Source organism: Camelus bactrianus, chromosome 10, assembly GCF_048773025.1.
Source record: "Camelus bactrianus isolate YW-2024 breed Bactrian camel chromosome 10, ASM4877302v1, whole genome shotgun sequence".
Classification (NCBI taxonomy): Eukaryota; Metazoa; Chordata; class Mammalia; order Artiodactyla; family Camelidae; genus Camelus; species Camelus bactrianus.
The window spans coordinates 3,002,247-3,016,456 of record NC_133548.1 but is presented as its reverse complement, the minus strand read 5'-3'; the positions used below and the strand labels follow the sequence as shown (position 1 = coordinate 3,016,456).

General features: G+C 58.6%; 1 protein-coding gene across 6 annotated transcripts in view; it reads right to left on the bottom strand.

The window, feature by feature from the left end:
- The window catches only part of SHANK2 (SH3 and multiple ankyrin repeat domains 2), a 497,686-nt gene that overhangs the window by 168,875 nt on the left and 314,601 nt on the right, over positions 1 to 14,210 (bottom strand). For all 6 annotated transcript variants that reach the window (XM_074371523.1, XM_074371521.1, XM_074371526.1 and 3 more), the window contains one exon: positions 3,462 to 3,537. In XM_074371523.1, coding sequence (XP_074227624.1) covers positions 3,462 to 3,537 — 76 coding nt within the window. The remainder of the gene's footprint in view (positions 1 to 3,461; positions 3,538 to 14,210) is intronic.

The following is a 14,210-nucleotide window of genomic DNA, read 5'->3' as shown; positions in this document are numbered from 1 at the left end:
TCCCCGCAGGCTGACCCCTGCTCCCCTGTAGGCTCGGAGGTCCTGCGCTAACCGGGGTAACGTCATGGGTCCGTCCTCCTGATGTGCTTTGTGGGGTGATGGCACCGTCTCGACGGGGTATCTGGGCTCTCATCCTCACCAGCTTTCCTCAGTCCCAGGTGAGTGCCTCGGCCGGCCTCGGGCCGTAACATCTTCACCTTGGAAGACAGGGCAGAGGGCACAGGCTCTGTATTCCGATAGCCTCAGACACTGGCTGGTCAAGGCCAGGTCCTTAACTTGGCCCTCCTCCCTCCTCTGTGTGTCCTCCTGCATGCGGGAAATGACACCCGTTTTCCAGGTTGTGGGGGGGCTGGCGGTCAGCAGCGGCAGGAGGTGAACGAGCAGCGTGGTCACGGCTCTGGTCTGTTTCACGGCAGCACCTCATCACGTGAGGCCCACGGCTTGTGGATTCCCTCACGTGGGAAAGTGGGGCTGGCTCCTGAGTGCGGTCGAGGCCAGAGCTTTTACCATTTGTTTAGAATCTACCAGCTGACCCAGGTGTGGCCAAATGTCCCCCTCCTCCGTGGTCCTGGGTCCTGCCACTGGCCAGGTGGTAGGTACCCAAGGAGAACCCAAGGCTTTGTCTGGGACCAAGCCGGAAACAGATCTGGTGGGGTCTTGGGAGGTCACCAGTACAACCTTCCACAGCATTCTGGTGGGACAACGCCCACCCTGCTTGACTTCCTCTGATGACGGGGTGCTCACCACCTTCAGAGACCGCTCCGTTCTACTGCTGAACAGCCACGACGGCTCCCCATGCCCTCAGTCGGCCGAGCCGCAGTGGGCATCCTGGTGTGCTCTGGTCCTGCTCTCAACCACACGACACATGGTCCAGGCAGCCTGGCCCTGGGGTCCTCTCTTTCCAGCTCAGTCAAGCCAGGTTTCTCAACGGCTCCACTGTGGGGAAGCAGCCCCGAACACATAGCCGCCCATTTTAAGGACTCAGTGTGTGAGCACACCCACCCTCAGACACACACATGCTGGGGGTGGCCTGCTGGCTGCTCTCTGCTGACAACGGATCTCGTGCAGAGACGGCTTTGCAAAAGCCACGGCCTGTGGGTGAGCCACCGCCTGGACCCTTCCAGGTTTCAGAGGCCCCCTGCACCTAAAGCCCCCCTCCCAGCCTGGACATCCCTGCAAGTCACCATGGCAACAGCTCTCAGGCTCTCTCCGAGCCTCAGGCTCCCCCCACCACCCCAGCCAGGACGGAAGCAAATATGACAGGGTGCTGACCGTGACCGTGTGCCCAGGGTCCACTTTGACAGGCAGCCTCCTGCTAAGGCAGAAATGACTCATCTGACCCAAATAAAGCAGAAGCCGGGGTCACGCATGGCTCCCTGGGAGCCATCAGCCTCTGAGCACACTTTCGGGGCTGTGCTGGTGGCCAGGCTACAGATCACAACATGGGCTTTTAAGGTCAGAAAATGGGCAATTTTAGCAAGAACTGGAGGGCCTGCAAAAGAGGACCATGACTCCCCTCCTCCTGTTACAGCACATCTTGTTTATGACAGAAAGGTGGATGGGACAGGTCTACACTGAAACAGGTCACCAGCAGTTCCACACCCAGGCGTGCACCCGGAAGGGTTGGAAACGGGTGTTCCCAAAACTACCAGCACACGCTTGGCCACAGCAGCACGTTTACAGCAGCCCCAGGTGAAAGGGACACAGCGTCCGAGCAGTCGTCGACAGACGGCTGGGTGCACAAAGCACGGTCCATCCGTTCAATGGGAGATTATTCAGCCTCCAAAAAGGACGGACATTCTGACACAGGCTGCCATGTGGGTGAGCCTTGAGGACGTGATGCTCAGTGAAAGAAGCCAGTCACAAAAGGATCAATACCGGACGACTGCACGCACAGGAGGTCCCTAGAGACGTCACATTCCTAGAGACAGAACGTCGGATGGTGGGCGCCAGAGGCTGGGGGAGGGGAGCGAGTGCTTCATGGGGACAGAGTTTCAGTTTGGGAAAACAGAGAGAGTTCTGGGGATGGATGGTGTGACAGCTGCACAAAAATACGAGTGTACTTAATGCCCCTGACCATACACGGCAGATGGTTATGAGAGCAAAGGTTGTGTTATTCATGCTTTACCACAATAAAAAAGTTAGAGGGAAGAAATGAATGAGGCACTGACACATGCTACGGCGCGGATGAACCTTGGAAATGTTATTCCAAGTAAAGACGCCGTTCGCAGAGAACCGCGTGTGGTGGGACTCCAGGTCTAGGAAATGTCTGCAACGGGCACGTTCATAGACAGGCTGGTGGCTGCTGGGGCTGGGGAGGGACTGCTTCACGGGTGACGGAGGGGGGTGATGGAGGTGCATTGGAACTAGATAAAGGTGACTGTCACACAGTATCGTGAAAGTGCTGAGTGCCACTGAATTGTGCACTTTAAGATGGTAATTTTAGGTTATGTAAATTTTTAACTCGGCAAAACAAATACAGGAGACCACATTCGATCCCTTGGCAGGCAGAGGAGAGTTAAGACCCCACTGGGAGTCTGGGGAGAAGCCAGGGCAGCGTGTCCAGATCCTTCCCCAGCGCAGAGCTTCTCAGGGGGAGAGGGGTGAGTGAGATTCTCAGAATGGGCCCCACAGATGGCTGCCCAGCCCGGGATGGGCAGGCAGCCTGCATGTCCCTTCCTCTTCTGCACCCCAGGCCGACCCCCAGTGAGCTCCCTGCCCAGGAAGAACACTCTGTCTGAAATGGGGCGCCGCCGCTTCCCCAGCAGGACCTGGCCTGCCTCCGCCTCCCCCTGCGTTAAAATATGGAGGTGCAGGAGACCCGAGGATGCCTCCCTGTGTCACACGAGTGTGGCTTCTGCAGGAAAATTCGGACCCGTGCCCCACGCCGCATCACCGAGGGCACGAGGCCCTCTGCGCGAACCAAACAAGCCCCTCCGGAAAGAGCCAGAGGGCAAACCCGCCACTCTTCAAAGCGCCGCCTGCTTGGCGTCACAGGGATGGGCCTTCCTTGTACGAAACCTCCGACCCAGAGCAGGAATGGGTGTGGGAAACGCAAACGGGGCGGAGATCCGGAGGGCGTCCTAATATCCCCGGGGGAGGCGCTGCTGCCTCGAGGCTCCCGTGGCCAAGCGCCGTCATCTTCACCATTTGTACTCCTTCCCCCCAAACATGCCAGGCTTTCCTTCTCCTCCCCAAAAGGCAGCCCTCTCCCTTGGCCACCCCACAAGTGAGCTCCACCCTGACCCCAAACCGCAGGCGGCACAGAGACCACCTCTCAGGCAGGTCCTCTGAAAGACGTGGCTTCTATGATCCTAGCTCGTGCTCAGAGGTGACGGGGGATGCACAGGGGAAGCAAGCCAAGGGGCCTGAGCGCTCCGAGCAGGATGGTCCAGGGCTTTGGTGGCACAGACAAGCGTCTGTGACCGGAGGGGGCCTGGCAGAGAAGACCCACATCTTACCTGGACGCATCAAAGCTGTCATAGGAGCCCACCGTGTAGTGCCGGAAAAGTTTCTTGCTGCGGTCTGCTCGCGTTTCTGCACAGAGAGGGAAGAGAGACACGGTTTAGGAAGGCCCGGGCCCTGAACGCGGAAACCACGCGAGGCCGGCCCGGCCCCTCATTTATCTGACCTACGACGTGTGAGACCTGCTCTCCTGGGGAAAGATCTGGGAGGAAGATGAGGTCTCGCTCAGTGATCTAACTGTGCAAACTCGGGAGCGCAGAGGAACCTCCAGGCTGACCAGCGCAGAGTCACGAGCCCCGTCCCGAAACGGAGGCAGAGTCCCGGGGTGCTCGGCTGCAGCGGGCGCAGAGTGAGGACCCTGCAAACAAGACAAGGCCGTGCAGGCCCGAGCTGGGCTCGCCGCAGCCTGCTGGGCACATGGCATCGGCTGGAATGCTGTTCTCATGGGACGCAGCTGAGCCTTCCAGCAAGTCTGGGAACCTGCGGGTGACTGCCTTTGTTGCCCTTGGGAGGAAAATGTTTATTGTTATTTTCCTGATTACAGTTGCTTCCTCCTAGAAAAAAAAAACCCACAAACATGATTAACGTTCTTAATTAGGTCTGGGGCTTACTCCTCTTACTCAGCAGATTTCGACGTACGTTTCATGGGAAATGATACGAACAACGTAATTAGACTTAACAGGCAGCTCAGGGCTGGAGGGAGAGACCCACAGAAACACAATCCAAGCAGTACGGCGGCGTATGATTTACTGTTTAGACATTTTCCCCCAAAATAAAATCTCCTGGAGACTCTCTCCCCCAAACCCTGGAAAAAAAATACAGGGACAGGATGGGACTGGCGTCAGGAAGATCGCTCAGAACCTCATGCAAACTCCATGACCCTTCTGCTGTCAGTCCCTGGATCCCACATTCCAAGGTGAGCATGATTTCATCCACACCCAAACGCACATTTCCAGCCGAAGACTGAACACGGGCCAGGGTCCTGAGAAAGGTCTTGGCCTGACACCTCCTGGCTCCTTTCATGCGCAGTAGCTGTTGGTGCAGCAAAAACACAAGCTCCTTTTCCATATAGTGTGGTGTTGCCTTTGGGGACAGGGGTGGCAGCGATGTCCAGCCCAGGACTACATTTCCCAGCACCCCTTGCAGTCGGGCATGGTCATGTGACCAGCTCCCACCAATGGGATGTGAGCACCTTCCACTGAGGGCATGTGTGCCTTGAGTCCCTTCCAAGCTTGGCCTCTGTGGGAGCCAGGAGCTCTCCCTACCCAGGCCCTAGAGGGTCATGGGATCTGCAAGGATTCCTAGAAAATGCCTGGGCCTCTGTGAATGGGACTGTTCAAGTGAGCAACACACTTGTATGGTGGTGTTCCACCCTCCAGGGGTCTGCTTATTACAGCGGCTAACGCTGCCTTCACCCACCGGCGGCCGGATTCTCTGTGACGCGCTCCCACCTACCTCTGCCCCTTTCCCATTGCTCCACCTGAGGCTCCAACAATACGAAGGTCACAGTTCCCTGAAGGGCAACAACGTTTCCTCACACTGCCAACATCCCTGACATTAATTGAGCACCTACTGTGTACCAGGCCCTGTTCCAAGTGCCCCTCCTGTACACACTCATTGCCCCGTCACGACCCCCAGTCAGGAGGTGCGCGTGGCCCTCTGCACGTTCTGATGCAGGAAAACAGATGTGGGGCGTGAGAAGGGCCGTGTCCCAGGCTTCGGTTGAGCCCCTGGGGTGTGCGCCACCAGGCGTGGGTCCTTGGCTTCGTGCAGGAAGGAATTCAAGAGGGAGCCACGGTTGAGTTTAGGTAGATTTGTTCAGAGATACATTGAAAGGCAAGAGAAAGGCCATGAGGTGTGGGGACTGGGTGCTCAGTTTAAAAGTAGGTACACACTCCGTAGACAGAATGTGGGCCATCTCCGAAGAGGGAGAGAGAGGGGTGGCCGCGAGGCGCACCGTGTTGCTGGTTTTTATGGGCTTGGTGGCTTCATGTGCTAATAAGTGGAAGGACCAGTCTAAGTAGCCTGGGGAAGGGGCTGGGAGTCCCAGGAAGTTGGCCATTTCCCACTCTTTGACCTTTTGTGGCCAGCCTCGGGACTGCCATGGCGCCTGTGGGCGTGTCATTCACCATGTTAATATATCACAATGGGCGTGTAATGAAGCTCAAGCTCTGCTAGAAGTTAAACCTCCCACCACCCTGAGCCTCAAGGCCTCCTGGGGGTGGAACCTTTCACCATTTTGATGTTAATTGCTGTAGCGTTCCTTGAATGGCTGTGCCCTGCCCCCTTCCTGTCTCAGTTCCACCAAGTCCAGCCGGGAGTGGCCCCATTTGCTCCATTTCTCGCCACCCTTCCAATCCCTGCGCAGGACCTTGGTGTCCTCCCTGTGGAGTGAGCCACTTGCCTCTGCTCAGTGTGTTCCTGCCGTGAGACAGGATGGGACCAGGGAACTGTTGCTGGCATGTTTGCACCTGGACAAACATCTCCTAGAGCAACAGAATACAAAGAAACTTTAAGGGGCTAAAAATAGTGTGTGCAGTTGGGGCAAACTATAAACAATAAGATACAAAAAGGCCACAAACCAACTGCCACCTCTGAGGTGTTGGGAGCAGAAGCAGAAGACTGCACACAATCCTTGTACACGGCACCACCGAGGCGGTGGGCAGGCCACCTACGCCTCCCCTCGGGCCTGACCCACGGGTCTACCTCTACCCTCACCCCATTTAGGGACCAGCTTGCCCTCCTTGGAGATCGAGCAAGGGCACCTGTTACTTGCCTTCGCTCTCTCCTGCTGCAGCATGAGTCCCAGTAAAGCCCTGCCTGAATTTCTTGTCTGGCCTCTTATCAGTATCTGTTGATTGAACAGTCCAGGAACCTGGCTGGTAACATCTTCATCCTCACTAACATTTATCAAGTCCTTCCCCTGGGGCCACCATTTGTGGCCGTCTGGGCTCATCCCCTCGTGGGTCACAGTGGCCCAGGGAGGGAGGTGAGGTGGCTGGACCCATTTCATGGATGGTGCCAATAAGGACTGCCCAGGCCAAGGTGCACTCCCCTCAACGGCAGGGGCAGGACAGATGCCTGGCTGGCAGGCGGGCTCCAGGCCAAGGCTGGGAGCCGGCAGGTCCCACCAGAGGCCCGGGAGAGGCCACGGCCCTGAGCTCTCTGCGGGGCTCTGAGGCGGGGACGTGGCTTTGTCTCTCTGGGTCACCTCCAGTGTCTGACTCCTGGCAGATGCCCAACGTCCAGGCTTGCTGACCTCGAATCTCAACAGTCCACCGTACATCAGCAAACAGATCCACGTCACACGCCGTCAGAGTGGCCGGAGTGCACTGGTCCTGCCACGCACCCAGACTGAACGTGCCCTGGTGCTCCGGGCCCTCCTTCCCAGCACCCTATATCCCAGGCACGCTCAAGTCTAGTCACCATCGTCACGCCCACCTGAAGGCCAGGCCCTGGGCCCCAAGTGCAGGGATCACGAGATTCAGAGGGGCTGGGGCCCCAGCTCTGTTCCCTGGGGCTCAGAATCCCAGGGGTGGAGTGGGGTGAGGATAAGGTTACTGGAGGCTGACCTCTCGCAGGCTGGGCGGGGGGCCCCAGCAGTCCCCTGGCTGGGCCAGCCCTGTGACGCCCGTGTGGGGGCCACACGTGTGCCGGGTCCTGGAGGGATGAGTGGGGTCTGAGCCTCTTTGTGGGGCTGAGCAGGTAGCTCAGGAAGCCACTGAGTGACCCTGGGGACTGGCTGTTCATTGTCTTTATGACTCTGAATCACCTCGGTTGCTGAAGCCCCACTGGGCAGCTCCGTGCTGGTTGTCTGGGGAACCAGCGGGCTCTGAGGGCTGAGGTCAGAGGTTCCAGGTTTCGGGAGCTGAGAGTGTAGTCAGCGTGCGTGTGTGTGTGCATGCGTGTGCGTGCGTGTGTGCGTGCGTGTGTTCTGCGCACAAGTATTCACCAGAGGAAACACTGTTTCAGGAGGAGACTGCTCCTAGGCAGCCAGTGGTTGCCAGACCTTGGGATTTCACGGCCTAATAAAACTTTAAACAAAAGAGGGGCAGGTGTAGCCCACCATGAGGTATACCAACTATTTAATTTGACGTTAAAAACTATGGATTCCCCTCCACCAACACAATTATTTTAGAAGAGGAAGGGGGGCTTTTGGAGGCACGTCATCTCTGACTGCTTCGTGAAAAGCACCCCCACACAGGCCTCCCTTGCCCTCTGGCTTCCGGACACAGTCCTCCTTCTGCTCTGAGATGCGACCCCAAAGGGCAGGAAAGGGGTCCTAAGGGACACCATCGCCACCATCGTTCTCATCACCATTACTACCGTCATCATCTTCATCACAGCATCATCGTCACCATGTCACTGTCTTCATCACCACCAGCACCAGCACCAGCAGCTTTCCCTGGCCTAGGCTGAGAAGCAGACCACACGTGGCCTTCTCTGCCGTGTGAGCCAGGACGTCCCACATTTGGCTCCAGTCTAGCAGAGCTGGCTTTCTGGTAACCAAGACAAAGGGTCAAACAGCCTCTGCCTTGATTCTGTCTGGCTGTCCTTTCTACACTTGCCAGGACTCTTGGTTGCCAGAAAGCCAGCTCTGCTAGACTGGAGCCCATTTGCACCCTAAGGCCTTTGCACTTGCTAGATTCTTTCTGGAACATTCTTTCCCCGGCTCAAATTCTACCGCACTGCGACATCCCCAGCTCCAATAACACAGCGTGGCGCACAGGAGGTGCTCAAGCACTGTGGAACAGCTGAACAAAGGGCTGAAACCCACGCGCTCCTGGACGCTCTGTTGTTCCACTCTGCCATCGTGGCCCCTTCCTTCCCAGCTGGTGGTGGCCGGGGCATCTCCTTGGGTGTGACTGAGACAGCTGGGGACACGGCACAGAAGGTGGAGTGTAGTCCTGCCTGCTAAGGAGTGAAGCGGCCATCCTACAAACTGAGAAGCTGGGATCCTGGTCCCGCCCTTGGTGGTGATGACGTGTGACCTCATTGCTGCTCCGGGCCCTCATTTTCTCAACCATCAAGTCAGATGTTTGGACGAAATGACCCCAGAGGGATCAGTCTTCTCAACATGCCGCAGCCCCTCCGCCCACAATGTGACTAGGGGCTCACCCCTCCCCCAGGAGTGGGCAATAACGCAGGTTTAAGCTGATGTGCCCTGGGAGCTTTTCTCGGAGTATGGCCTAGAAAAATCTACACTGAGGGGAAAAAAAAACCCCTAGAAATTCCATTCCATATACCTCTTGCGACTTGTGAAAGGGAGTGACAGATTGCATGACAAGCTTTAGATTGTCAGCTGTTTAAAATAGCCTTTACGCAGCGCTGCTGGGAAGAGGATCCTGCACGGCTCGGCCAGGCAGCCAGGACGGGGCATCCGGGGAGATTCGAAGGACCTCTGAGCCGAGTGTGGCTGTTCCAGCAACAGAAATAAGAGAAGGAGTCTTCTCAAGGAAATTTACTAAGGCTCTGAAAGGCTGAGAAAGAAGTCAAAGGAGTGGGGAGGAGGTGGGCTAGAGGGGCAGGAGACGGCCCCAGGAGAGGGCGTGGACCCGCCGGCCCTTGCCCCCATGTGGGATGGTCCCCTCGCACATGAGATGCTGTGCATGGGGGCAGGGAAGGAAATTTGCATTGAGACAAGTAAAGGCGAGCTCGAGTCCTTGGAGCTGCCCAGCCCCCGGCAGGAAACAACCTCTCCAAGCCTCAGTTTCCTCGTCTGTAACATGGGACCAGCAGCAGAACTAACCTTAACGGCGCTGTGGTGAGGGTGGGACACTGTCACACGGCCAAGTCCCGTCCCAGCACCTGGCCCGGGCGGGCTGTGGGCCACTGCTGCTCCCCAGGGAGCCGTCTTGGTCTCTCCTGTTCACGCCCTTCTCTGGAAGCATCCTTCCGTCCCCGGAACAGGGGAAGACCCCAACCATATCTGTATATGGAAGCTCATGCCCTGGTCAGAGCCGCTCAGCTGGGCCCACCAGACCTCTTCCTGGGAATCTGGAATAGAAGTGGCCAGTCTCTGCTCCCTCGGGCACCAAGGCTGTCAGGGCAGGAGCACTTTGTGGGGGAGCAGGGACACAGGCAAGAGGCCTGGGGCATTGACGGTGCACGCAGGGCCCTGGGGAGACGGCCGAGCTGTCCTGACCCCCGACAAGTACTCCCGCAGCCCCTGCGTCCAGAGCCTGCTTCCAGGGCTGGGGGCTGGGCCCCGCGCTCTGCCGTCGGGATCCAGGAGAGGCCCTGCACCCTCGCAGAGGAGGACATCTCTTCATTTGACCAGGCCATGGGGGTTCAGGTTTCCTCAACCATCAGAGCCCTGTCTTTTCTGTCGCTCTGGGTAGACTCTTGTTACCCCAGTAGACGGTGGTGGCCTCTCTGGATTTCAACCCAGGGTCTGGCAGAGCGGCCGGCCCACCACGCTGGTGCTGCTGGCCGGGGCAGACCTGGACCGTCGCTGCCAGTCCCCACGTACTGGCATTTACCGTGACAACACACGCCCCGCAGGGTTCCAGACACCGCAGGGGCGGTAAGCCCTCAGTGACGTCCACTGGGGAAGCAGCGGGGCCCCACGTCTCCCCCTCCCTGATACAGAGCCTGAGCTGGCCGTGGTTCAAAGACGATGAAATGCTTCCAGGTCGCGCTGCCTCGGCTCATCCCAGCGATGGGCGGGGTGGGGCTCAGATACATCACACTCTTCCTTCCCCAAGTGCTGGGCCCCAAACTCGCTGTTTATCAACAACAAGCACAGAGACGTGGGGGAGTTGGGAGACCGCGGGTGGCATTACGGACGCCAGCTCCTCCTGTCCTCCCGCTGACCCTACCCCGGACTCTGCCGTGAGGCGAGCCACTTCCCTGGCAGCCAGCGCTTTGAGGTTCATCGATACTGTTTATCATCACGAGGACCAGGTGGCTTCCACGCTCCGTTAGCCTGCAAACCGTGATAAAGACCAGACCTTCGCTGACGTGTTCCCAGCACCCACAAGGCCAGTTGCCCATTTGTTAATCTTTTTTTTTCTTTCTTTTTAACGGAGGTGCTGGGGGTGGAACCCAGGACCTTGTGCAAGCTAAGCACGTGCTCTACTGCGGAGCTCTACCCCCCCCACCACCCGATACGTAAATCCTGACTTGGGAAAGCACGTCCGGCCACACCCTGGGCTGGCTATAAAGTTGTCCCAGGGGCCCCTCTGGGATGCGGAGTGCAGCCCACTCCACCCTGTGAGTCAGGAACCCTGTAAAAACTGACCCATTGATCACAGCGGGCCACCTGCCTCGGTGTTTGGGGTCTCAAGATGCTTTCTCAGTTTGGTGGGCACCTTCCTTCCCTCCATCCCCCGACCACTATGCCACAAGCCTTCAAGAGCAGACAAAGGGATGTGGGTCAGCCCCTCTGCTCACCGCGGGGGGAGGTTTTAAAACACGAAGGAAGAATTCCTTCATGGGAATTCTGCACAGGTTGGTCCAGAGAGCAAAATTATGTCAGTAAATGCAGTTCCAGCCCTGAAAGTCCATGAGAATGGCCCCAGGATCCTGGGCAGGTCACCACACCTGCTGGGCCTCCCTTTCCTCTGACCATCAGAGACGGAGCTGTTCTCTGAGGTCAGAGGTCATGGGGCCCCTGAGGTCAGGCCCCCAGCAGGGATGGGGCAGTTCGGACAGGGGGCAGTGGTCCCACGTGAGCTAAAGGTCTGTTGAAGTTCACTGTGTCCACGGCCAGCCCTGCCTGGGTCTTAGTGCTCAGAACCACCCCGAGATGACCACTGCCGCGGTCCCACTGCACAGACGGGGACACTGGAGCAGAGAGCAGTTAAAGGAAGGCCTCCCCATGTGCTCAGGGTTGAGCCTGGGGGAGGGGAGGTGCTGGCAGAGCCTGTCGGGGGAGGTGCCCGGGGTGGAGCCGGGAGGCAGAGGCAGGGGAGGGGAGAAGAGGGACTGAGACTGAGTCTGGTGACGCCCAAGGGCAGGACCGGCTCTCGGAGACCCAGGGAAGGAAGCCTGTCGGAGACAGTCTGCGTTTCCAAAGAGAGACGGGGACTCGGTGAGAAACGTCCCTGCAGGGAATTTGAGGGGGTGACTGTGGATCTGTGATTCGGAAGCATCCGTGCTGGGGCAGAGGGGAGGCCATTTCTCAGCTGGAGAGGTTTTCCAGGAGCCACCTTGACCTCTGCCTGAGGATACCCTTGCTGAGGCCACGAGAGGCCTGTGGGCGACAGTCAGCCAGGAGGCAGGGCCCCAGGCCTGCAGCCCCGGGGAGCCGGGTCCTGAGGACAACTGACCGTGCTGGGAGGGGCCCCCCTCAGGGCCTCCAGCTAAAGCACAGCCCGGTGACTCCAGGCCCACGAGACCCTGAGCACTGAGCCCAGGCGGGCCCACCTGCACTGCCGGCCCCCTGGAGCCGGGAGCTGCTGAACGGCTGGGGTCCAGAGCTGTGAACTGAGGTCACATGCTGTGCAGAACAGACGGGACAGAGCTGGGGTGACGGCTCTCTTCAGAGTTCTGTCTGTTTCTCTGAAAGGTGAGCCTCCATCCCACCAGAAGGAGAGACCAAGACAGGGACAGAGAGGGAGACAGACAGAGACAGAGACGGAGACACAGAGAAACGGAGACACAGAGAGACAGTGACAGAGACAGAGAGACATGTACAAAGAAAGATGGAGACACACAGAGAAAAAGATAACAAAGCTCAGAGAGAGAACACACAGCAGTACAGAGAGACAGAGACACAGAGACACACAGAGACAGGGAGACAGAGACACAGAGAGAGAGACGGGGATACAGAGGAGGGAAAGTGGTCCCTGAATGCCCCCCAGCTCCCCTCCGTCCCGGCCCCTCCCTGTTGGCGTTATCTGTGGCCCCTCACCCTAAAGAGGCAGAAACGGCAGAGGGGACCCCTAAGAGGACAGGAGCCCCCTCCCTCATCACGGCAGTGTTTTCTGAGCTTCCTCGGATCCCAGCTGAGCTGGACAGGACCAGGCTGGTCCGCGAGGTGGCGCTTCCCGCCCTGTCACAGGGCGCTGGGCAGCCCAACTCCCACCCCCGGCTCCGCATCCACACGCCTCCCTCCCATTCGGGCTCCTGTGATCTCTGGCGGGTTTTAAATCCAACACTGTTCGGGCTACACCCAGGCTGGTGTGCCAAATGCAGGATTGGAGCCACAAGGAGGAAAGAAATTACCGATGGGGATGAGGACAGAAATAACTTTTCTTTTTTAAAACCAAAGATGTCGTTGGGCTCCTTGCAAAAGCGGAGAGACACGGTGGGGGGGGGGGGAGAAGCCGGCAGTCTGGGGTGCGGGGTGGGGTCGGCAGAGCCATGGGGGTGCTGGCAGAGGTCTCCGCGCTCAGCATCATCTCCTACTCGGGTCAGACACCAGCTGGCGAGTCCGGGGGCAAACCACTGAGAAGGGCTGGCGGAGCCTGGGCAGGGCGGGGGCAGAGGCGGGGAGCGCTGAGCACTGAGCTTGCAGCCTGCACAGCCAGCTGCACCCCTGTGGGCCATGGCGCTGCGCTGACAGGGGCCATCCCACCGCCAGGGCACAAAGGTCAGGGCCTCACCTCCGAGGATCACTGGCCGAGGGGCCGGACTGATTTGAAGCCCCTTCTCACGCTCGCGTCACCGCAGCCTGGGTCACCTGTTCAATCATATCAGCTGTGGATCCCTGACCCAGCACCTTCCCGGTACCGGGTGGTACTGGCGGTTCCAGGGAGGGGCGGGAAACAGGGACCCGGCTCTCCAAACGCACACAGACTTCACCCCACGACCCCTAAGGAGGGGGTCAGCCCCCCGTGGCTGCTGGAACCAATCACCCCCAAGCCACCGGCCCAGAGCCACAGAAGCGTATGGCCCTGCAGCTCAGACTCCAATGGCTCTCGGGGGCTCTGGCCACGATGCGGGCGGGGCTCGGGCCAGCGGAGGCTCCAGGGGAATCTGCTCCTTCTCCAGCTTCTCAAGGCTCCTACCCCTTCCCCGGCCACCCAAGCCAGCAACGGCGCGTCAAGTCCTCAGATCCTGATTCTGAAGTCTGTGCCCCCCCCTTTCCACGTTTAAGGCTCCTGGGGATGACACGAAGCCCTCCCTCTGGATAACCCAGAAGCATCTCCCACCTTAAAGCCAGCCGACCGGCAACCTTCAGTCCATCTGTGACCTTCCTTGCCCTCTGCCATGTGTTCAGACACATTCATTCACCTGTTCCAGGGATTAGGGCGTGGGCACCTTAGGCCGTCACCACCCAACACAGCTGCAAAGAGACCATGCCTATAGGATAGTGCACGGGGGCAAAACTTGCTCAGAAAACTGTTTCAGCCCTTCCTAATTAAGGAGCTCAGAATCTTGCTTTCAGCTCAAAAACTACCCAAAGGGTGAAGGAGAAGTGGTTCTCCAGGCAGTGGACTTCCTTGTTTACAGGTACAAGACGGAGCTCAGTTCAGTTTCCGACTCTGTAGAATCATGTTGAGGCCCAGGCGAGGGCTGGTTCCTTCCACCCTCGTCCCCTCCTCTGTGCGACGAGATAAATGGTTTGCTCTGTGCCCCTAGCCCGTGCACAAGGATTTCTCCTGCAGAATGACAGCCCCGGGGCCGCATTCTCTCCCTGGAAGGACGCTGCTTCCCAGTCAGAGAAGCCGCCTCTGTGGTGGTCTGCAGCACCGGCCAGCAACAGTCATGGCTTCTATGTGCTCCCTCTGCCCCCTCAGCACGTGCGCACACGTGTGGGGTGTCAGCAGCCCTGTCCTCCCTTCTCACCCAGCGCT